This window comes from Schistocerca cancellata, chromosome 5, assembly GCF_023864275.1.
Source record: "Schistocerca cancellata isolate TAMUIC-IGC-003103 chromosome 5, iqSchCanc2.1, whole genome shotgun sequence".
In the NCBI taxonomy this organism is placed as follows: Eukaryota; Metazoa; Arthropoda; class Insecta; order Orthoptera; family Acrididae; genus Schistocerca; species Schistocerca cancellata.
The window spans coordinates 434,978,433-435,004,579 of NC_064630.1; the positions used below are offsets into that span (position 1 = coordinate 434,978,433).

Consider the following 26,147-nt stretch of genomic DNA (forward strand, 5'->3'; position numbering starts at 1 on the left):
GTATCCAACTGTAACATATTTCTGCAGCCCTTCTGCTCTGAGGGAATTCTAATCTTGCACGGCCCCTTCCGCCGGAGGTTCGACTCCTCTCTCGGGCATGGGTGTATGTGTTGTTCTTAGCATAAGTTAGGTTAAGTAGTGTGTAAGTCTAGGGACCGATGACGTCAGCAGTTTGGTCCCTTAGGAACTCACACACACATTTTAATTCTAATCTTAACTGGGGTAGAGAGAGAGAGGGGATGGCAACGTACATCTTCTGTAGATAACTACCCTGGCAGTTACGTTAAATGTCATCGTACGATGTTTTGTGACGGAACTGTTTCGTAAGTAATATCACCTCAAGCAACACAGTGGCGAAAATCTGCTAGAACGAAACTGTGTCAGCAAGTTACAGTGTCTGTGCTTTATCTGTCAGAAGACTATTGTGTACGAGGTGAACACGTCCACGTTATCAGTGTGAAGTCACCGTAGCTGGCAGCTTTCGTTCCGGAAGCTAACATGTCTCCCTGGAAAATGCTTTTCTCTCAATTTCGAGTAACACAAGTTTTCTGTCATCTTCCACAGAGTCACAGCCGCTTCCTCATACCATCAGCATACAGCACTTCTCCACTCTTCTTGATCGAGCACTGTCCTCCCAAACACCACACAACACTCAAGGAGTATTCCACCGTGTCCATCTACCGTGTCTTTGGATGACCACTTTTTCTTATTGTCTGTCCCAGCATGAGTATGTTAACTGGGCTCTCTCGTGTCTTAATCGCTACAATAGCTGTTACAGGACATTAACGAACTCTTTTTACTGCTCTTAACTTTAAAATGGCATATTCTGACAACAGAGTTCATGGTACGATATAATACGAGTACATTAGATATGGTCAGTATTGGAACTTTCCCCACACCACCAGTCCTATAGGCCGGCCAGAGTGGCCGAGCGGTTCGAGGCGCTACAGTCTGGAACCGGGCGACCGTAGCGGTCTCAAGTCGCAGGTTCGAATCCTGCCTCGGGCATGGATGTGTGTGATGTCCTTAGGTTAGTTAGGTTTAAGTAGTTCTAAGTTCTAGGGGACTGATGACCTCAGAAGTTAAGTCCCATAGTGCTCAGAGCCATTTTTTTTTTACGACTGAACAGAGTATCTTCACACATATCCGACTGACACGATGGATTGATGTCTAATGGAAACCTTTATGTTAAAGTGGATGCAGAATGTTCAACAGAAACGCAAGTAAGGAAGTATAACAGGACCGCTAATGTTCTCAATCTATATTCTAAGAGAGAGAGAGAGAAGGAGAGAGAGAGAAGGAGAGAGAGAGAAGGAGAGAGAGAGAAGGAGAGAGAGAGAAGGAGAGAGAGAGAAGGAGAGAGAGAGAGAGAGAGAGAGAGAGAGAGTGTGTGTGAGAGAGAGAGAGAGAGAGAGAGAGAGAGAGAGAGCGTGAGAGCGTGAGAGAAAGAGAGGGGGGGGGGGAGAAGGAAGAAGAAAATGACTCACTATGAAGGAATAATCCGAATCGGACGGAAATCGTTAGATGTGATGTACATGTACAGACTAACAAATGATTACCAGTTCAAAAAAAAAAAAACTGGGTGATTTATTCAAGAGGAAGAATTTCACAAATTGAGCAATACAATAACGCGTTGGTCCACCTCTGGCCCTTATGCAAGCAGTTATTCGGTAGGGCATTGATTTACAGAGTTTTTGGATGTCCTCCTCAAATTCGGTCCAATGGGCGCGTTACATCCTGAAAATCCGGAGCTAGATGGAGGGCCCTGTCCATAATGCTCCGACCGTTCTCAATAAGGGAGAGATCTGGAGACCTCGCCGACCGAGATGAAGTTTCGCGAGCACGAAGACAAGCAGTAGAAACTTTCGCTGCGTGCGGGCGGGCATTATCTTGCTGAAATGTAAGCCCAGGATGGTTCAAATGGTTCAAATGGCTCTGAGCACTATGGGACTCAACATCTTAGGTCGTAAGTCCCCTAGAACTTAGAACTACTTAAACCTAACTAACCTAAGGACATCACACACACCCATGCCCGAGGCAGGATTCGAACCTGCGACCGTAGCAGTCCAGCGGTTCCGGACTGCAGCGCCAGAACTGCTAGACCACCGCGGCCGGCTAAGCCCAGGATGGCTTTCCATGAAGGGCAGCAAAACGGAGCGTCGACGCACCGCTGTGCTGTACGGATTCGCGGATAACAGCCAGAGAGGTTCTCATATGTAATGAAATAGCACCCCACACCATCGCTCCTGGGTGTTGTGCTGTATTGTAGGGGACAGTCAGGACGGTCGGTATCCTACTGATGTTTAGGGCGTCTCCATTCGCGTCTTCATTGGTCATCAGGGCTCAGTTCGAAGCTTGACTCGTCATTCAAGACAATTCTACTCCAGTCAATGAGATTCCAGCCCGAAGACGTGTCTGGAGACGTCCCAGACAGTGGTGGGGTACCAACCTGACTATCTCCCCTCATACGGCCCGACAACTTTGAGAATGGTCTAGGATGCCATCTCTTTTCATAGCAGGAACCATTTGGTTGTCATCCGTGGCGCCGTTCAGCGCAGTGGTACGTCGACGATATTCTACGCCCTCTTTCGCTGTCCTTCATGGAAAGCCATCCTACGCTTACATTTCTGCTTGTCTTCATGCTTGCCAAACCTTACCTGGGCCAGCAAGGTCGCCGGATCTCTCGCCATTTGAGAATGTGTGGAGCGTTATGGGCAGGTCCCTCCAACCAGCTCGGGATTTTGACTATCTAACACACCAACTGGACATAATTTTGGCACGATATTCCCCAGGAGAGTATCCAGTGATCCTATTAATCAATGCCAAGGCGATTAACTGCTTGCTTAAGGGCCAGAGGTGGAACAACACGTTATTGAATTGCTCAATTTGTGACTCTTTCTCTCTTGAATAAATCATCCAATTTTTCTGAAGTTGTACTCATTTGTTTGTATGTGTACGTCACATCTACCGATTTCCGTCCCATTTGGATAATTCCTTCGTGATGCGTCGTTTTCTTTTTTTTTTCTTTTTTTGACTTAAAGTATGTATAATTGTTTTATTAGATGGGGTCTGCATCACTAACAGACTGTTCGCTACTAATGCTGTTAACAAAAAAAAAAAAAGTGTCGTGTTTGGGCGATCGTAAGGGAATACAGAAAGACTCGAATAAAAATTCCAGTTGTAATGAATGACAGTTCTGTTTAAATCTTGTTATATACAAGATAACCTTCATAACAAAGAAAGAAACAATAGTATACGATTACCATATTAGTGGCGAACGTGTGAGCCACATCTCGTCGTACGAATACAATGTTGGACATCAAAACTGCAACACCATTAAGGCGCTATGTAACACACATCAAACTGACTTGAAGAGTGCTTGGATATGTAAGTTGTTAGCATTTAAGGACAAAAAATGATTCAAATGGCTCTGAGCACTATGGGACTTCACTTCTGAGGTCATCAGTTCCCTACAACTTAGAACTACTTAAACCTAACTAACCTAAGGATATCACACACATCCATGCCCAAGGCAGGATTCGAACCTGCGACCGTAGCGGTCGCGCGGTTCCAGACTGTATCGCCTAGAACCGCTCGGCCACCCCGGCCGGCATTTTAGGACAACCGAAAAAGCCAGTCACGTCATATACATTTTCATGTAAAGATTTCTCATGCTGAAATCACACTTTAACGCTGTTTTTTTTTAAATTAATTAATTGATTAATTAGTGGAAAGATGTGTTTTGTCTTACGAAAGAAGGCGAGACGCCTACCAGCTCGTGTCGGTATTCGACAGCTGCAGGATCGTGTCCTACAGAGATTGCCGTTTGTCGTTTCTGGAGAATGTGCTGGCCAGGGCAGCAGTCGAACACTTTCTGTATCCAGAAAGGCCCGTACAGGACCTGCAACATGCGGTCGTGCATTATCCTGCTGAAATATAGGGTTTCGCAGGGATCGAATGAAGGGCAGAGCCACGGGTCGTAACACATCTGAAATGTAACGTCCACGGTTCAAAGTGCCGTCAGTGCGAACAAGAGCTGACCGAGACGTGTAACCAATGGCATCCCATACCATCACGCTGGGTGATACGCTAATATGACGATGAGGAATACACGCTTCCAATGTGCGTTCACCGCGATGTCGCCAAACACGGATGCGACCATCGTGATGCTGTAAACAGAACCTGGATTCATCCGAAAAAATGACGTTTTTCCATTCGTGCATCCAGGTTCGTCGTTGTGTACACCATCGCAGGCGCTCCTGTCTGTGATGCAGCGTCAAGGGTAACCGTAGCCATGGTCTCCGAGCTGATAGTCCATGCTGCTGCAAACGTCGTCGAACTGTTTGTGCAGATGGTTTGTCTTGCAAACGTCCCCATCTGTTGACTGAGGGATCGAGACGTGGCTGCACGATCCGTTACAGCCATGCGGGTAAGATGCCTGTCATCTCGACTGCTAGTGATACGAGGCCGTTGGTATCGAGCACGGCGTTCCGTATTACCCTCCTGAATCCACCCATTCCATATTCTGCTAACAGTCATTGGATCTCGACCAACGCGAGCAGCAATGTCGCGATACGATAAACCGCAATCGCTATAGGCTACAATCCGACCTTTATCAAAGTCGGGAACGTGATGGTACGCATTTCTCCTCATTACACGAGGTATCACAGAACGTTTCACCAAGCACGCCGGTCAACTGATGTTTGTGTGTGAGAAATAGGTTGGAAACTTTCCTCATGTCATCAGGTTGTAGGTGTCGCCTTGTATGAATGCTCTGAAAAGCTAATCATTTGCATATCACGGCATCTTCTTCCTGTCGGTTAAATTTCGCGTCTGTAGCACTTCATATTCAATGTGTAGCAATTTTAATGGCCAGTAGTGTATCTCGTCAGATAGGAAACACATTATCGTGTCCCCAAGAACGATAATTACCTTTCCCGCTAGGTCGAAAAACGTACTTCTTACTTACTGCGACAATGTGGGCAGTATAGTAATTAATAATAGCTCCCTGTTTGTCTTCCTCAATGTCGTGGCAAGAAGACGATGTCATTCGGCTGTATTCCCTAAACCTCATGGAATGCTCGTCAAACACTTCAAGAGACCTTACGATGTTAAGAGTGTCCGTACGACCAATCAAATGCGGTGCCGGGATATTGGTTTACTGAAATACCGGGTAATACGCGAGTATTTAGTGTAGGTGGAACAGGTATAACGGCGCGGAAGCTCGGGGAACTGGTGACGGCGCCCAGAGGCCTGCCCGACACAAAAGACACGGCTGAGCCCCGCAGCGCGCCGAGACGCTGCCAAAGGCCCGCTTGCGCTAGCGACGCCACCTGGACGCCGGCCAGCGCAGCTATTCGCGCGGACTCCGCGTTTACCTAAGCTAATCACCGAACATATTGCGGCCCTGCGCGCCACTTCTAATTAACGCCGGGCCTATTTACGTCCAGGGCGGCCGCCCCCACCGCTGCTGCTGTCGTCTGCGCTTCCTACCCTCCGCCTGCCCCACTCTCCCCCCTCCGTCAAGCTGCCGGCTGCGTTCTTCACACCCAGAGGTAGAGGCTAGAGGCACATTGACTTTACCCTCACGTGCTCCTGTGTTCACTACGCCTCACTACCACGGTGTCGCCGGACAGGATATTCGTCTGTGCAGAGGCGGAGAAAGAAATCTTCATCACTAGAACATAGCTGGAATGGGCACCGCTGTGTGTCTAATCCTTGGCTTAAATCCTAAATATTGCCATGGGGTCTCAGGCAGTGAGGGCTTGTTACACAAATGCCAGTGGTACGTTTTTCTGGCACAGACCATTAAGTCTGCTGATCTCTCGCGCTATCCGAAAGGGACTGACTGTATAACGTTACCAAGTTTCGGTTTCCCCCCAACCATCATTATTATCAGCAGCAGCGACAACAGCCGTTCAACAACCGCTGATTGATAAAGCTACTGTTTAAAATTCTCCGCTCATTACATTTTTCAGCTACACTACCTGATCAAAAGTATGTGGGCACATCTATGTAGCGCGGATTTGACAACTAGATGTCATAAGTGGCTCTCTCGCGTCCTGAAATTTCTCTAAACTTGTGCGTATGACTTCGTTTCAATAAACCAGACAACACATTGTGCCTTTTCCTGTGCACAATCCGTTCTTTTCATTCATTTATGATGCTGCAACCACAGTGCAACAACAAAGAAATAAACGCTTTTCGGTTATGTTGCTCTTGACACTTGAGAAGGCAAAACATTTATTCATTACCTTACGCAAAAATGCTTTTTGTGTTGGTGCATGAGGCTAACCTCACCTTTTTTCTCATCTAAGTTAAATACAAGTCGCGTTATGTGACATTTAAGTTTGTTAAGTACCTTTTCAGACACCATGTATATTAGATGCTATCGATTTACTATGTTGTGAAACAACATAAACTGTGGGTGATCGCGCCAAAGAGTCCAGAACAAACGTAATTATGAGTAAAAAAAAAAAAGAAACTTTATATGGGTGAGCAGTGTCTATCCTTTCGAACATGTCCGAAAGAACAGACACTACCACAGTGCAACAACAAAGAAATAAACGCTTTTCGGTTATGTTGCTCTTGACACTTGAGAAGGCAAAACATTTATTCATTACCTTACACAAAAATGCTTTTTGTGTTGGTGCATGAGGCTAACTTCACCTTTTTTCTCATCTAAGTTAAATACAAGTCGCGTTATGTGACATTTAAGTTTGTTAAGTACCTTTTCAGACACCGTGTATATTAGATGCTATCGATTTACTATGTTATGAAACAACATAAACTGTGGGTGATCGCGCCAAAGAGTCAAGAACAAACGTAACTATGAGTAAAAAAAAAAAGAAACTTTATATGGGTGAGCAGTGTCTATCCTTTCGAACACGTCCGAAAGAACAGACACTACGCATTCACATAATCGATTCGCCTCGATGGGCAACGAATCCACCTTCTTCAGTGCACAAATATGTCCGACCTCCTGCAGGAATCTCAGTGTGGCGATCATGGGGGACATGGACAGGGACAGTGGATAGGTGGCGCTGGTTGGGAGTATGAGTCGGCCACGAAGCGTGCCGAGATACTTGGCGCAGTTGCCCTAAACACTGTATTACGAGTTGTGTAGTGGTTAACGCACCTGCCTCGTGAGCAGGAGTTCCCTGGTTCGAATCCCGATCTGGCTCACATTTTCACTCGTCGCCACTGACTCCGCTTAATGCTACAGCTGACATAACTAATTCCTTTCCTTTCCTCTTTCCCCTTCCACCTTCAATTAACACAAAAACCTTCTTGCTTTCTGTATACCCTTCAGCCAATGGAGAAGTACTACCCCAGAAATGAAACAAAGAATTATGCAACCAATTTTCCAGACGTACCTTCAGTGCTATAGTGTCCTTCAACTGAGTACAAATTACAAAGACTCTTGGTGGTTAAGGCTACCTCCAAATGTTTCAGGTGTTTGGTTATATTTACACACCAATCACTTTTTTCTCGCTTTCTCGACAGTCAGCGCACCATACATTTAGTTTCAAGAGATCGTGTTAGCACCGTGACTGCCAGACACTGGCCACTCTTCCACAGTTTCTCGGCCCGACGTTCCCTTAGCAACAAGTCTCGTACGCTAAACACATCTCGTGCAGCCTTACCAGTAACCCACAGCTCCGAATTCGCACCCCATTGCAGCTGTCCATCTTTTCTATCACTTACTCTGTCATTGTGAGTCATGCGTCCCAGGAAGAACATTTCGACGTTTGGCGTCCAGACGTTCAGCGTGTAGCTCGCGAAACGAAGACATCTGAGCTTATCATCCAATTATTGTGGACAACAATCTGTCAACCCGGCTGGATACTATCTTGACCTGTTTTCGATAACTTATAAAGTGAATGCGGGGAAATTAACAACACCACTGAACCCCATAATGGTGAAAGCAAGAATGTATTTAGACGCAATCTCAGGTGTTTGTTTATATGTTTTTAGATATTCCTTGATTCGATGGAAACCGAGGCGCTACTATGTTTGTTTGGGCAAGATACAGTGTATTTTCAATTTGCCCCAGATGTGTTTCAGTGTTGTTGCACTGTAATCAATGACAACTTGCATGTAAGAACACACACACACACACACACACACACACACACACATATATATATATATATATATATATATATATATATATATATATATATATATATATATATTTATTTATTTATTGTCTAACCAATATATACACGTGTGGTTAGAACCATCACGTTTTCTGTAATAATCGTATTTTTTCTTTCACGAAAAAACGTTGTATCTCTGTCTCGCGTTTGAGTGTTTACCTGCTGTCTTCTCCGGGTGGAACGTCACATGCAACTAATAATGCTTAAACGTACTATCTATGGAATAATTAGAGGCGCAAATAGTAATATAATTGAATGTGTTTATTTGAGCTCTTTGTTCACACTGTCCGTTGGTTGTAGTCGAACTACTACTGAATTGCTATTCACCTTTTTCCGACACGTATTCACGTCTTAGTTTTTGTGACAATTCTCCCTATGGAAAGAACATTTCTTTCACGTTGAAGTCCACAATGATACTTTTGTGAATAATTTAATTATCCAACACAATCAAATTTATAGCAGGATTACGGGATTTTCAGTCGGCATCGCCCAACCTTAAATCATAAACTACAGGCCATTGTTTAGTCAAGTGAGTGACAACGCGGTTTCCAATGTGGTGGGACTGAACCATACTCCTTGTTTTAGAAACCACTATCTGCGTTATAATTCGATGTAATTATCCTACGTTCTCCCGATGGTTTTGAAAAGGCGTTGTTTGTATCCACGGTTATGAAATTTACGAAGCAGGAGAAATGTTTCAATTAATTTTTCTTACTGTTTCTGATAGTTCTGTCATGGTGACAACTTTTAAACTACATTTTGAAACTGGATATGTGTTACATTTACTCTGCGCTCATATCTTACGAAAATTCGTGAACCTCCCACCCCACTGCTCACCCTTCCCAAACCGTTACACACACACACACACATACACACACACGCACACACAGAGGATGTTTCAAAGTCTTTGCACCAAACGTGTAGGATTCGTAGATCACGTTATGGGGGCAACTTTGGTTACAGACAAAATGTTCACTGACGCTTCCTGACAATTACAGATGTCTGCTTGTATGGTTATGCCTCTGAAAGACTGCGGAGCATAGGAATTCTGCTCTGCTTGAAGGGAGGTAAGCCATACAAAATTAAAGTTTCTGGTTTGCTTCTAAAATACCTGTAACCGCTTGTAGACACTCATTCTTAAATTTTTCTTGTTGAAAATTAATGTATCACTTTACTGGAATAGGTAGTGTGCAGCACACGTAGTTAGTAGATTCTGCTAGTTCGATGAAGTCTCGTCACCCAGGGTCGGCGAATACTAAAGGACTGCTAACGTCGCCGGGAAGCGCCAGTGCACACTTTGTCTCTAACAAAAGTTGTTCCCCATAAAGTGATCCATCAGACCTCGGCGTTTGACGGAAAGACTTGGAACACCCTGCATATATCACAATAAATGAAACAAGAAACTCTCTTACCTGAGACACGTTGGGTTCCCAGAGAAAAACAAAAACGTTATATTGTGTTCAAGGCGTTGTCATGGAAGTATCTTATTTCACTGATAAATTTCTGATGCGGTAAAAATGATGGCTGCTTGTAGCTGAAATTGGCGGTAGTGTGTTTATGGGACTTATGCATTGCGGTGGAGCCATAATGCATGTAATTTTAGGCGAATGACGAGCACTGACTTCTTTGCAGGGGCGCAACGGCAAATGAAGGACGAGTGGCCTTCCCGAGTGGAGTCGGCGGTTCCCATGGCGCCGCTCGCTCTCAGCCACGACCACTTTGGTGAGTGACGTCACACGACGGACTTTGCAGCTGGCACTGGCGCTGTGCTAGCATATAGTCTCAAGCTCGTCGGGGCATTACTGTGTACAGCTCAAGAATCTTAATCGGTGGTCCACCGCTGCCTCTTACTTTCAAAGTTCACTATCGTATCTCAGCACAGATGGAACAAAAAGATGAATCGTGCTGCCACTAAAATAATTTGGCTTCGAAATAAAATAGCTCGCATGAAGAAACTAAGTGTGAATTTGAACTGAATACCGTTTAAGGTAGTAACTAATATTAATAGATATCATTCAGCAAATTTTAATGTCATTAGTACACCCTTCGGATAATTTTTTATGATAATTATTCTTTAGAATTTACACCAGTGTTCTTCTTTGTCTTCTGTTGGGACTCCAAGCTTCGGTAAAACATCGATGAACACATTCTAATGTCTTCTTAAAGTGAAATACTTGTGACAAATGCTTGGCTTTTTATATTGTCAGTTCCAGAGTTTTATTCACTGTGATGCTCTTATTTCGTTTCAACACTGCATTTCGAATTTAAAATCAAATTTTTCCCGATGGTATAATGTTTCTATTACAAATAACTGTGCCCACAGTAGACAGATCTTGCAAACTGTCCATAAGTTATAAATTTGCTGGTGTGATGTGTTTTACGTTCGGCTCGGTAATGACTTAATCCCATCTCTCGATGCACCATTCTGTGTAACGGAGCACATGTGGATCACACTGTTCGCTTCTCAACTTACAGTTCATCAGCTACCAATTAAGCTATCTGTAATAAAAAGACAAAAACAAAACAAAACAAAAAAAGGCTTGAAAAGTCTAGACCGCATCTTCCTCGAGCTGCCTGTAAGAATGGATAAAAAACTAAGACGGGTGGAACAACGATGTCAGTGTCACGAAAAATGCGTCAGCGATGAGTTCGGTCGACATCACGGCGAGAGGAAGTCACCATGTAGTCTACTTTCTAGCCAGATGCACTTAGGTAACCCGGAACGAATGCGTCAGTCACTCTTTCACTGTTACTCCAAAAATTGTGTCAGGAAATTTGTAGTTCAGTTCACTTGGCCTGTGACATTATAATAGATTATGGGCAGACGTGGGCCGGTCGGTGTGGCAGAGGGGTTCTAGGCGCTTCAGTCTGGAACCGCGCGACCGCTACGGTCTCAAGTTCGAATCGTGCCTCGGGCATGGGTGTGTTTGATGTCCTTAGGTTAGTTAGGTTTAAGTAGTTGTAAGTTCTAGGGGACTGACGACCTCAGACGTTAAGTCCCATACTGCTCAGAGCCATTTGAATTTTTGGGCAGACGTGAATTTGTGTAACATAAATACCATGTTTTTTTATATATAATACAAATTTGTATAAATCAGCTTTAGGTGTAATAGGGAATCAGTTTCACATATTAACCCTTCATAGCCCCTACAAAAGTCGGATTATTATGACCACCTGCAAGTACAAAAAGTAACCTTGGTCCCCAGCACACATGGCAGTTCAACGAAATGGACGCGACCCAATAAAATTCTGAACGGTCTCCACAGATATTGCAGCCATGTCATTCGAAGTGTTTCCCTACACGTGTTGACGAGTACGTGGCAGAGAATTCACTTAGCGAAGGCGATGACTGAGTAGTTCCATCAAATATTCATTCCGAGTCGTTTGGGGCCAGAAATGAACTTTGAGGTCCTTAACGAGGTCATTTATCCATTTTACAATACTTCCGTCAGTCTGACAAGGCGTTTAAATATTTCATGACCTACGGGCGAATGACAGTGAATTAATTTATAACTAAATCCATCAAGCGTGTATTCCTATATTCTACATGAATAACGCTTCTTCAGAATGGTAGTGATACATTCTTAGATCATAAAGCTATCCCCATAGCATTCTGACAATTGCAGCTAACTGTTTACTCTCCGTCGTTGTCCGTCCGAAGTCCATCGATCTTATGAAGCTGAAAGCGTGACTCGCCGGAGGAGGTTATCCGTAGTTAATCAGCAGCTCCTAGTTACAATTATGTGGAGCAAAACCCTTTCCGCCGCCACATCGTCGTTAGCGCGGGTGAACCACAATCCGCCCCCTTCAGAACAGCGGTCGTTAGACTGTTGCCGTTAGCACAATTCTAGTTGCGCCTTACTTTATTTGGTCGGCGAGCTCTTCCACGGTTTTACTTTGCTAAACCTTCATATGCCTTCCTATCTGATTTTCTAATAGGAAATCAATGGCGCCAGGAATATTATTCAAAATGGCTGCGTTAGTTCACTCGTGATACAGTTTTAAAACAGAAGCATTTGAACAGTTCACACACATCGCCCTTTCAGAGATACTGACTCAATAACATGAGACAAAAAGTCGTTATAGAACTATGCGAATACCTTTAGTTTACTGATTTTATAGGAAAGCCTTGACACGGCGTGTTTCAAAACACATTATTCTTTCTGTTATTGATCGTTTTTATTGTTCATCTGAGAATGTTTATTGAAACGCAACATGTCTATGAAAAATAAAATAAAATTTGTAACAAAACTTCCATACTTACACTGATTATTGAGAGCTACGTACTTGATGCGAGGGAGTTTTTATCGTCATTATGCCTAATTCGCTCTTTTCTCATTCGTTGCTTCGAACCTCTTCTGAACCATGTTCGTGGTAGTCTCATTTCCTGCCGTGGAAATGGCGTAGACGTTAGAAAATGGACTGTTGCTAATACACATCACGTTATGGTCGTGGCAGACAAAACACAGTTCCATGTGTTGCCTTATTTTTCGTAGAAGAAAGAGATTCAAGAGGTGAATATCTTGGCCTAAAAGACGTGTTTTCCGCGACGACAAAAATTTTCACTTCGCATTCATGTAAATCGAATTTGGCTTGTTTTACGTTACCTTTGCCCGACAAAGGATCACACGGCGCAGCGGCCGAATGGATGTGTACACCATTGCGATTACTAGTGCAACTACGATGTCTGATCCACTCATCGAGTCGGCTCGAGAACGTTTTATCACAGAAAAGGTCACTCATAAGATGAATAGTTCCTCACTACAATCCGGGGACTGAATAAGAGTTACTGTAAAAATGACGATCAACAGTCTTGACACAGAGGTGGGAAATAGCAAGGTAAGCACTGTGACACCGTGGGCGCTGCAGTAACAGAAGAACTCGTCAATAGTATTCATGTGTCTATCGAACAAGCAAATGTTAATATTTTAAATGAAATAAACGCAAAGTAATGCATTACAAAAACAAGGAACTGATAGTATTATATTGCGTCTTCACTCCTGAAATAAGTAATATGAATGAGAAGTAAAAGAATACGGTATGTAGTAACGAACTGAACAAATAAAGCCATTAACTAAATCAAGTGGATAATTCTCCCACTCCGAGAAAACGTGACACAGATCTCTAGTGCATACTGTAACAGATTATTGTTTGACTATCTAAAAGGAAGGATATATATATATATATATATATATATATATATATATATATATATATATATATATATATATATCGAAAAACGTGGCAGAGAATTCACTTGCTGCTGAGAGTCCCCATCAAGAATTTTTCTGTGTCGGGATAAATGAAGCAGCTTATTTCTTATTGTAAATTATACCACAATGTGAATGCATTTTGTAGAATGTGCAACGGTTCGTCTAGGTAAAAGAAAGTAGTAAGTTTTGCATCATGAAGCAGGAGTCTGATATTTATCAAATTACGCGGAGATGGAGTGTTACATGAATAAGCTTTCATTACATTCGGAACTGATATCCATCGTCAACGTCAGTTGAGCTATGGCCCACACGGACACGAATACACTCTTGCACTCATTGTGGCATGGAAGCAAACAGCCTAGACTATCATCTGAGGGATTTCTGCAGTGCCTGAAACAAATGTTGTCTCAAGTAATGAAGATTGTTGGCTGGTAGCTAATACGAAAGCGTACGTCTTTCCATTCCGCTCTAGACATTTTCTATTGTTGAAGTATCTGGGGAATAGGCAGACCAGTCAACGATGCATACATATGTCAAGGCGTTTGTGGTATAAACTACAGTGTAAACTCTTGCACAGTTTCCCAAAATATGTCATATGGTACCCCAGTCATGATAGGTATGACAACAACTTTCACCATTCTTGCCACAGACTGGTGAGCATTTAGCCTCCCTTCATTACTTCTGATGTCATACCCAATAGCTCCCTACACCATGATTTCAGGAGCTGGAAAAGTACAGGTATCGTGTATCACTGCTTCCTCGTACCTTTTACCAGCTCATCTACTGGCACGCTGGTGACGATCTAACCTCCACAAACAGAAGGGAGCCCCATCGGTAAGCAACACAAAATGTCACTGTCCCGCATGAACTGGGTCTATGCTCTGCAAATCTCTGTTGTGTACGAAGTATTTGACAAATGTAATGAGACTGTTTACACTCCGAGTGGTCTGGCAATGCTGTGTTGTTCTATTTGTGTAGACCAGTTCGTTCATCCCTTCCAGATGCTCAGCCAGAGTTTCAGTCACGTGATTTTTGCTAACACCATGAGTGGAGTTGTGCTCTTGTTGTGTGTTACGAACAGCGGTATTCAGAGCAAAGTTATGCCATCAAGTTTTGTGTTAAACTAGGGCAATCCATTAGTGTGACCTTTGGAAAGTTGCAACAAGGCTATGGGGAAAATTCCTTATCAAGAGCACAAGTTTTTCGCTAGCGCAAATCATATTTGGAAGGTCGAGAACACGATGAAGATGAAGCTCGATCAGAGACACCTTCAATATCAATCACCGAAGAAAACGTCGAACATGTGGGTGCTCTTGTGACACCAGACCGATATTTAACAATAATGATGATGGATGAGCTGTTAAACGCTTTCAGCGTGCATCAAATTCTGACCGGGGTTTGGATGTGCGAAAGGTTTGTGCCAAAATGATGTCGGAAGACTTCACAGCTGAGCGCATGGATGATCGAAGAAACGTGTGCGTCAGTCTTCTTGAGAGGACTGCCAGTGACCACAAGCTGTTCAGTCGTGTGATTACAGGTGATGAATATCCTATTTTTTCGTATGATCCTGACACAAAGCGGCAGAGTGAGGAGTCGCACACTGCGACGTCTCCTCGACCGAAACAAGCTCGAATGAGCAAATTAAAGACCAAAGCAATGCTGATTTGCTTTTTTGACGATAGGGGTATCGTGCATAAAGAATTTGTTCCTCCAGGAGAAACTGTCAACCAAGTGTTTTAGAAAGATGACTGTGAAAGGCTCAGGAAAAGTCTGAATCGAATGAGACTGGTCACAGCAGACAAGTGGATGCTGCATCACGGTAACGCCCCCCATCACACGACTACTTCGATCACGGATTTTTTTTTTTTTTTATCTCAGAAGGCATTCACATTGTTCCTCCAGTAGTCAACCAAGTATTTTACAAAGATGTCCTAGAAAAGCTCAGGGAAAGAGTGAACAGAGTGACACCAGGTATTGCAGAGAAGTGGACGTTGCATTATGAGAACGCCCCAAGCCACAGGGCCATTTCCATCATAGAATCTTTTACCCCAAAAGACATTCCTGTTGTTCCACAGCCTCATACTCACTTGATCTGAGTCCTTGTGACTTTTTCTTTTCCCTAAAACTTTGGGACTCTGGAGAACATTCAAAAGAATGTGACCGGTACGTTAAAGACTATATCCACTTAAACGTTCCGTAACGTTAGACACAACCCATAGCGACCACATACTCACGTTATTATTCATTTGTAAGGATGACTTTTGTCTGTACTGAAAATCAGCTCATGTATGGATCACATCTAAAGCGGCATATACCACAAATATAGAAATAACGACGTATCGGTTTGGTAGTGTTCGTTCTAGGTGATCGCGGTGTAACACCTTCGATTCCGGTCACTGTATGAGGTGCCGCATAGCTGTGCACGTGCTGGTTGAAAGGCTATTGGGCGGAAAAGGAACAGAGAAGCCGCAAGGCACGCGTAATGGGCCGTGCGTTGGCGTGCGTGCGGCTGTGCGAGCCAGCGAGGGCGCGCAGAGCGGCCGGCGGTGCGTGCAGAACGCGAGAAGGCCGCGTGCGTAACGCGATACGCGCGCCTCGCACGACACGCCCGGACCACCAGCGGCGGCGAGCACACAGCCCGCGCTCCTTTGTACTCCGCCTGCAGCGCGTTAACCCCGCCACTAACGTGACTACTGACTATTCACAGTTACAGTTATTCACTCTTTTCCGTCAGTCACGATTATTTAAAACTGCCGCTAGCGATTTCGACAATTATAAAGACAGGAAAACTCGTTAATGTTCATTTGTTAACCCCGCCACTAATGTGACCACTGACTATTCACAGTTACAGTTATTCACTCTTTTCCGTCAGTCACGATTATTTAAAACTGCCACTAGCGATTTCGACAATTATAAAGACGGGAATACTCGTTAATGTTCATTGCTTAACCCCGCCGCTAATGTGACCACTGACTATTCACAGTTACAGTTATTCAATCTTTTCCGCCAGTCACGATTATTTAAAACTGCCACTAGCGGTTTCGACAATTATAAAGACGGGAAAACTCGTTAATGGGCATTTTCATATTTTCCTGGCGTAATTACTGATTTGGCGTGTTTCGAGAGTGCTGCCACATAAACGTTATTTCTTCTATGTGGTATGAAATGGTGAATTTTTAGCGTCGATTTTATCATCTTGGGACTTAGTTGTAAAATAAGTAGCTGAAATTCGTTTGGCGAAGAATTTAACAACGATATCGGTTCCAGCCGGACAAATTACGGAATCAGGCGCTTTCTCTAATAATCATGCAAAGACGTCGCTACAGTGAAGCTCATAATGATACATTTGTGAATCGACCGCGTGATCACAGATTCAATTTAGGCACATTCTTTGCGCCGATCGACGTCTCTGACGCTTGTTTATCTGTGGCCACATACGCAGAAGCGTGATACGCGTGTTTAGAACGACGGAGCACTCGCTTCAGAGTATCGGCTGACTCTGAAGATGGCCGAAAAGCATATGACCGAAATATTAGAAAAAAAAGGTTGATGAGGCAGCACTGCAGAACTTTAATGGATCCAATTTGGTAATCTTCGGGAATGTTTGGGATCCGTTGTGTCGTGCACCGTTCTTCTCTTACTTGGTTGTGTAATGTCGTATGGGGTTTAACAGTGTATAAAGAAGAAAAAAAAAAAAAACGGATTCTCAAGCGCGTTAATACGCCGGTTCCGGGATATGGGGTGGCGATCCTACCCCATATCGAATCTGCCTCGCGAATTAACGATGAGGACTTCTGAGCAAGTCAGCCTAGATATGGTTTACAGGCGGTTTCTCGCCTCCAGTTAGCTAAACACCGGCCTGACATCCACGTTGCGCCTCACCAAACATCTTGAAAACGTTCTCATCGTTGAGCATGAGATTTACTCTAGAAGCAGACAGATGGATACACAGATTCCGTCCCTCGGAAGCAGTGACGTAACAACGCCATCCGGCCACCACCTACCACTGACAGTGCCTCAACGAGCATAATAACACTGACCAAGCACTAGACACGTGGAAAGGCAAAAAGACGAAAAATAAGAAAACACAAAACTTCAAATGCTGCAACCAGTAACAAGAGAGTACCCAGCTTCCGAGGAAGAGATCGGTGGATGGTGGGGTAGGAGGGAGGGGGGGGGGGGGCGCAAGTCATTCATTTACGGAACAGTTTCGAGATTTCACCGTCTCTTTATGGGTTCACTTTGTACTAGTCGGTACCCATTAGACGTCCCGCATTTCTTCAGACAGCAGCTCTGCCTGTGTCGCGGCGCAGGATGAGAGTTAGGTTTGTGAAAAATTTTTTACGTCGGTGGAGGTCAACAGCGTTCCCCCGCCCTAATGGCGGGTATGCGCATGCCCTGTAAGAATATTGGACAAAAATTATAGCAGCCATTTAAATTAAAATGCATAAAATTTCAATGATTAACAGGTTTACACAGATAATAAGAAAAGTCATTTTAAAAATTCAAATATTGGATAACAATCGTATATAAGTCAAATTTTCGAAATTCCAATTAAAATAATGTGCTGACTTGAACGAACGAAACAGATTATAATGGACTCCAGACAATCCGACTGCCCTTTAACCCCCCCAGAGAATTATCACCTATGCCTTAGAAGCTGAACACTGAAAATCGTAAAAGGAACATTTAATTTCATTTTAAAATTTTAGTTTGTAACAATTTGTAGAGCAAAAAATCAAATAGCTCTGAGCACTATGGGACTTAATTTCTGAGGTCGTCAGTCCCCTAGAACTTAGAACTACTTAAACCTAACTAATCTAAGGACATCACAAACATCCATGACCGAGGCAGGATTCGAACCTGCGACCGTACCGGTCGCTGCGGTTCCAGACTGTAGCGCCCACAACCGCCCGGCAACACTGGCCGGCTTTGTAGAGCAAATGCTTCACAAACAGTCTGAAAAGCTGAGAATATTGTAGGGCAGATTGTGGCGAGAAATATTAGTTAACAAAAAATAAATCGGTCTGTTGTACAGTTTCCGACTGTTAACCGACCTGGCCGTTGCGCACACTAATTAAAGCGGGCCTCCAGAGAGGCTGTCGCCAAACGTGGTCTTCGTTTGGTTCCCTAAAAACGAAAAGAGAGCGATACAAAAACAGGACATGGGGCGGTACTAAGAATCAAACCCGAGCCAACGGCTGAACCGTCTCCTGCGCTATGAAAACATCTGACATTGTTTGTATCCGGCGGGCCTCTTGAATTTGCCCCCACAACTGCGCGATTGGCTAACTTTAATGTTAATTAACTCGGAAACGGCGCAGCGTGACGAATTTCTTTCATAACAATGTTTCCTCAGCGCAACCTACCTTGTAACACGCTTAGCTTTTCAGAGTGGTTCTGACAACCCAGTATATACAAATTTAAACATTGCTGTTCATAAATATTCTTTGTGAAAGTTCATGTGAAAACAGTGGGGACTCTATTTCCAAAAACACGGATTTGCATTTCTAAAAGCCAGTTCCAACGAATCGATACTTTTTGTGTTAATTTTAAAATATTATTATCAGGAAATTATAAATTACCACTTGTGGAAACTGAACGAAATACGGAAGGAACTGGAAGTCGAGTTTTAAGGAAACGTTTGAAATTGAACGAGAGCGGGCGACAGCAATGAACGAAGAGAACTACAATTCGGAACTCTACTAAGAACTGTGGGACTGGAAAGAGAAGCGTGTGACAATCCAAAAATGAACGAGACGAAGTTCGGAACTAGCAACAAATGACAACACGAAAGAAACGAGGCAGACCTTAGAAGGCGTCCCTCCATCCATCCGTTCAGTTTAGTGAACCGTTCTTATGTACCCATCCCATAGATTACGAGCCACCCAATCAGTTACTGACGTTTTTATAATTTCACTTACACCATGATCAGTTCAAATACGTCGTCACACACGGAACGCACGAACTAGCTGAAGAGCTGCTGGTCATGAACTCCAGAATCTCTTGGGCGTGAACAGTGCCCTGTGACTCCTGTTAGCAAAAATGGTAAAAAGTCGGATCCAAAGAATTACATAATTTCACTGACGTCCGTCTGTTGCGGTATTCTAGAGCATATTTTTGCTTGCCTGGAGAGAAATAAGTTTCTCTCGAAGTTTCAGTACGTCAAATAAGTAGAAACAATCTTGAGTTAAAGAGAAAAAGGACATTCTACCAGGAGAGCACCTTCGTGGAAAATGTGAGAAAGCTGATAGCCCAACCGATCAGAGTGTTTATATACATAAATAACTTGAGTATTTTCGTCAGAATTTTGAAGTTGCACTGGATACTTCTGAAGGAGAAAATTTGTTCTTCAGGAAACCATGTTCATTTCTACCCATAACTCTTTATTCTAGCCGAATTATGAAAATGTGTGTACGTTAGTACCTTTTAAACGGGAAACTGCCCCATCGAGTGGAAAGCATAGTGAAAACTAGAATTATAGCGCTAATATGAACGTATCTACGTTTGAGTTGTAGGAATACCTACGTAATATGAGCTAGCTAGTACTCCTTACGAAATCATTTCAACACGTTTTCGTATAAACCCTTTCAGAAAGGAAGTCCCCTTTGCTCAAAAACGTGCCCTAAGTGTAATGAGTCGTGCTCCCCCACGATTATATTGTAGACATATACTTCAGAAATCAGACATTTTCACTACCGCTTCACAGTATGATTATTCCGTCATGAAGGTTTATGTAAATGACTCACTTCATTTCAAAAGAAACTGTATTATACGTAATTACCATAGCAGAAAAAATGACATTCATTATTCCACACTAAGATTGTATTTAACATAAAAATGGATCCAAAATCCTGCCACCCAAAATTTTGATCACTTACGCTATGATACATAATGTCTACAGACATCAAAGTTAAATTTCAAAATATAATGAAAAATTTATATTTTTTTAATATGTAAGAGGTGGTGCGTAGGAATCACTAATTAATATCTGTATCACAAAAAAGAAAAAAAGTTGTAAATTGTCAGCACTTAGCGATGTTTGTATACGTATGTGTAATACGAACGTAAAATAACTCGATCCACATCAGTACGATTAATCGTAAAAATGATCCATGGAGCACAGAACTAAGTAACTTAATAGACATTTCTCAAAGATAGGAGGAAATGTACTGGATAGAACAGTATAAGATAAAATTACAGGGACACCCAAACATTAAATTATTGGAAATATTTGATGTAGTAGGTACGTAAAGGACACATTGAGTTTAAGATGGGAAGAGATGGTATCTAAGCAGGTGGAAGCCTGAGACGGCACGACAAGTAGGAAAGGAAAAGAAAAGAATAAAGATCGGCGTACTCTTTCATGAGTTTACATCCAGCATATCTTTCGTATCTTAAGGAGAGTATGTTTTTATAAGAAATTTCCATGGAACTCAGATTTTTTTCTCGGTGAGTATGAAAGCAGAGTCGTTATTACAGACTAAGCACTAAATCAATTCGCGTGCAGGTGCAGGTGTGGACCAACCGTGACGGTTGAAAGGAAGCACCGCGACATTCGTCCGGAGAGCTTTACACAAATCACCGAGAACAGGAAACGTGAATCGAGATGATAGGACCAAGAGTCCAAAATATCTCATCTTAATGTCCCGATATGATTCGCTTAGTCTGCTGATGCACCCCTTTATTTCAATGTTCAGCGATACCAGAAGTTTTTAAGGATAACGCACAAGATACTTCTTTTTAGCATCTTATAATTAGAACCACAAGAATTGTTGAGCATTCGTTAACTAACACAGCAACACTTAATATAGAAATATTTACACAGACTTGAAGACCACAAAGAAATTTACGGAATGGATTTTCCACTCAGCAGCGGAATGTACTTTGCAATTAAGCTTTCGTATGGATTAAAGCTGGGTGCTGGACTGGGACACGAAGTCACATCTTGCCTGGCAATGTCTTTATAAATTGAGTTTTCCAAACACGACTCACTCTACTATTCAATTCTTTAATCTGCCATTAAAATTCCATAGGAGATGGATAACATATCCTGTAAGATAATATTTATTTATTTATTTATCCGTTCTACACCGTTGGCTGTTACCTTTTGTTCTGCAATAGGCCTTTTTTCTTTTCTACGACACTATTCCTACATTCACGTGCCTTTTAATAATAATGACATCACACTTGCATACAGAGCAATTATTACTAGTATGATAACTATTCCTATTAAAAGACATTATTTTACAGGAATCTACTGGGAGATCGTGGATGCCTGCCACCTTACATAGAATATCGTTCTGGTCGAGTGCGTTAAGCAAGGAATGCTTTCCCCAAACGTTATCGAATTCCGTAGATGGGACGAGCTAGTGTAGTGATTGACTTGTATTTGGGTGGAGAGGGGTTCGAATTCCGGTAAGGCACTCAAGATTTATATTTTATATTTTGGCACAAAATCGATTATGTCGAACGCAGAAATGATTTCTTTGAAAAAGGCCTCGACTGATTTCCTTCACCATCCTTGTAATCTCCAATACCTTTACATCTTATAAGATCTGTGCTCTTCCCCTGAGTTGTATCAGAGCACTTTCCAATAAAAACCGCTCTTGTAGAACTCAGCTTACTCTGTTCATACAGATGTTTTGCAGACAATATATGCAGATGAACAAGTAGATTCCGAAAGGCGTTCGACACTGTGCTACATCGTCCACTACCAACAAAGATTTTTATACGGCATATCTTCACAAAAATGTGACTGGCTCGATTAATATCTGATTAATAGAACCCAGTACGTTGTACTGGACGGCGAATGTTCTACAGAATAGCAAGTAATATTGAGTATGCCCCAAAGAAGTTTAACTGGACAAAATTTCCGATTGTTGTAATGAATGGCAACTCTCCCTAAATGTGAATTAATTTAGGATGGCGGCTGTAACAGAGAGATAGAACCCCACAGTATGTGATTACAAGATCAGCGGTGAATGTCTTCAACACGCCACATCGAATAAGTATCCGGGGATAATACTAAGAAGCGATACGGAATGCGACGATCACTCAAAATCAGTATTAGCAAAGTGGAATAGTAGGATTCTGAGAAATTGCAATGCATCTGTAAAAGACATGGCATACAAGACACTGGTGTTACTAATTCTAGAGTATTGTTATAGCCGACACGAAAGTGTAACAGAAATGCTAGCACAATCTATGTGGTAATCCTTTGGAACACAACCTGTTTTCGAAAAAGACTGTGCGACTATAACGCTGCCACCGTTGTCAGTCTCGTGTATGGCTCATGAAAACAAGGAAGGTCAGAGAGCGTAAAGAGACGCTAGAGAGTGCTTTTTTCTTTTTTCCTCGCTCAGTAAGCGAATGTTAGGACAGAAAATCGATAACAATTTAATTGTGGAGTATGCAGAATGATTCAGCTGCTCCTTCTATAACATTAACGTGCCGTGAAACACGCTCATGTGACCCTCTGAGAGGATTTCAAAGTTCGACCGTGCGTGTGTCTAATGGAAAGGGGAATCAGACTATAATTTCGAATTTTGTGAAGTTAACAGTAAAACCAAGCGGGCCTTAACATTGGGAGTTAGCAGAAGTCGTAAAATTATAAGTGAATGAAAAAAAAATGAACGGGCGCCAGCCTAATTAGGCACATTAATTTGGAAATATATATATGAGAAAATTGAACATTAGTTACAGAAGTTACTTCTGTTGAGATTTCCATTTGAATAGCAAACAGGATACAAACTGACACAGTGCACTCTGTACTGTGCGTAGCAGCAGTTATAAATAACACACACACCAGTAAATTACGGGGAGCAAAATTGCACCGAACTCATACTAATGACAGCCACAATCAATAGCATTACTAAATTAAAATACTGATTAAAATACTGAAACATCGCTGCATGAAGTGCAGAACTAACTTTGGACATGAGCGGCTTCTATCTTGACTGACATTAATAACACAAATAAAGACAACAAAAAGTAACAATAATAGTTCATTTTTTTCTTAATAGGAGGACAATATGATGGGGACCCACGAACTGGTATAGTTTCACTAGCCAAGGTTCTTTGATTGTTGCAAAAGTAAAAAAATATCTCTAAAAGCTAATCATTCATTTAAATTACTTTATAGGTAATAAAATACAACACTGGGCTTAATTAACTTCAAAAGGAACCACTCATGATGGGTATCAAAACTACACTATCTTTAAAAATGTGCATAACTTCACTTCTGATAGTAGTACCGCAAATCGGTTCATTAAAGATTTATATGTACTTGTACTTTAATCACCTGTGAAGCAGGTATTCTTGGCAATAATATTTACACAATCTTGCACTGTAATCCTACAAAACTATATTTTATAATAAACTAAGGATACTTTAGCAAAAGCCTATCCAACTTCATTTTCATGGTTTCAGCTTTTAAATAATTAAGCTTTTCACTTTCCTATTAATTGATCTTTAAACTTCTTACCTTAACAGTTTCACTTGTAGTAGTCCATAACCAAAGCATCCAAAGTTTACTCTTACTTTAACTTTTGCTACTCCTTTTACTTTAGACAAGAAATCACTTTTAAACACATAAATGCCACAATTGGTCATTTAAATCAGGGTGCTCGGTTTTAGTAGCACTTAGGTGAGGACCCAGCGTAGGTTCGTGATCAGGATTGAAGTTATGGTTTCGAACACGAATTGACGTTTTATGTGATTGTTATTGAAACGACACACAAATTAACTGGCCCATGCCAATATAAATTACGTAACTGATTGTATGAAGTCTGTGAAGCAATGGCGAAGATTAGTGGCAGGCGAAATTGCGGCTAACTGTATTCAGGGCTCTTGATGTGCGAATGCTCTATAAAATCTCTTCTTGCCGTCGGATTTTCAACATATTAGAGCCATTCCATTATTCCGTGAATACCAAATAATAGCCAGATCCACATGCGAGGCAAATTCCTTCTAATGCAGGTTCCAGTTGCCTCTCTTAACACCGTGGCAGTGTACCGTGCTAGGGCTAGCCACACATTCCGTGCCGTTCACACAAAGGAGCCGCTCAGTTCGACCGCCAGACCCACCTTTTACATCGCGCCATTCCACTTTCGTTGCGGATGGACTTCCCTACAGCGTTTACATGTTACAAATACAAGTGCCCTGAGCATGAACCAGCTTTTAACGAATATACTTCTTTCATAAACATATTCATATTATAATAATTTAAAATTTCAACATATTCTTTCGCTTTTTTCATGTATGCATTACAAAACTCCAATTTTCTTGCCTTACATCAAGGAGTTCAAACAACACAGAATTCACACTTCATAAATTGCAGATACACAGTTACTTAAAATAAACGTACTCCTAATCTATACAAGGGTTACACTACCACTGTAGTTTTATGCAACCCGCGATGTTATATATGTCTTTCATAAACAACGCGCGAGTTTTACAAATTCTCTCGCTACGCTACCAACAGAAAAAATGCGCAGGACCTTCTTGTAGGAAATACGAGTGTAATGTAATTAAGTTTCGCTGAAGGCCACGATTTTCGAGCTATTCAAGAAAAAATACAAAGTGACCTTCCAACGTACCTGCACTCCACACACATCCCTCGCCAGTCAGGATTTCTAGTACGTTGTTCGTGGCACTCCCAACTCTCACTGTACAAAAATTTCTGACTACACGAATTGTTCCTGATATTCGGCCTTTCTCATTGATTGGGCTATTAAGCCACCAGCATAGTCGGCTACATCGTTAAGGTTATTACTTTAAGCGTGCTCTTGGTGGTAAACAACGAAATATGACTTCTGAAAACGTTACGCTAAGACTAATTGCGTTGACAATTCTATCCAAACTTAAACCCTTACATGCAAAGTAGTTTCATTGTCAGACGAATTGCCTGACGAATACAGTGATGTAATTCTTTATATTGTACTGTTAATATACACAGAACCGCTAGGCAAAATTTACACAAAATCTAATTTTACCATTTTTAAGTGCTCGAGTAAGCCAGTGGCGTAATATGGTCAGTCAATGAAGACCAGAAAAGGTCGAATATGGGAAATAATTCGTGTAGTCGCAAATATCTGTACAGTCGCAGGAGAGGGTGCTATGAACAATATACTAGAAATCCTTAGAGGCGGGGGCTGAGAGTGGGAGTGTGAGCGCATGTGAAGGTCACTTTTGTAAGTTTTTCTTGAATAACTTGAAAACTACGGCCTGTAGCGGAAACGTATCCCAGTACAAAATTTAGCTACATTAAATTTCCTATACACCCTTCTGTTCATTTTTTATGTAGGACTAATAGTTTACAAGTACCGAGTGACAGAATATGAAAATCTCGCCCGTGGTTTATGAAGGCCTGCTATAACATTGCGGGCTGCATAAAACGGCAGCGGTAAAGGCAGCTTCATCACACTGTATAACATTTAGATGCTTACAGATACCGTTGTGTGCTCCTGAAGACATCCGAGCTAGTGAGAAAATTTTAGAAGTTGTCAGTAGGCTAGGAAACGGCGTGCTGATAGTCTTCTTGTGGTGTGGAGGGCAATTGAGCAGTTATGGTTCATAATGGACCTATAGCGCTGCCTGTGTATAATGTTAGACCCTACTGGCGATGTTTCCTTACTTCAGCAGCTGATGAGTATTAAATTACAGCCAAACGTCACACAGAAAGAAATATGTCGCCGAGGGAAACTTTTGACGCGAGATTATGGCGATGCGCTGTGTTTGTATAAGCAGAGCACAATAAAACATGTGAGCG

The 26,147-nt window shown here is 42.3% G+C and overlaps 1 protein-coding gene across 1 annotated transcript in view; it reads left to right on the forward strand.

The window, feature by feature from the left end:
- LOC126188591 (paired box protein Pax-1-like) overlaps nt 1-26,147 on the forward strand; it is a 316,530-nt gene that overhangs the window by 125,958 nt on the left and 164,425 nt on the right. The window contains exon 2 of the mRNA XM_049930193.1: nt 9,795-9,884. Coding sequence (XP_049786150.1) covers nt 9,795-9,884 — 90 coding nt within the window. The remainder of the gene's footprint in view (nt 1-9,794; nt 9,885-26,147) is intronic.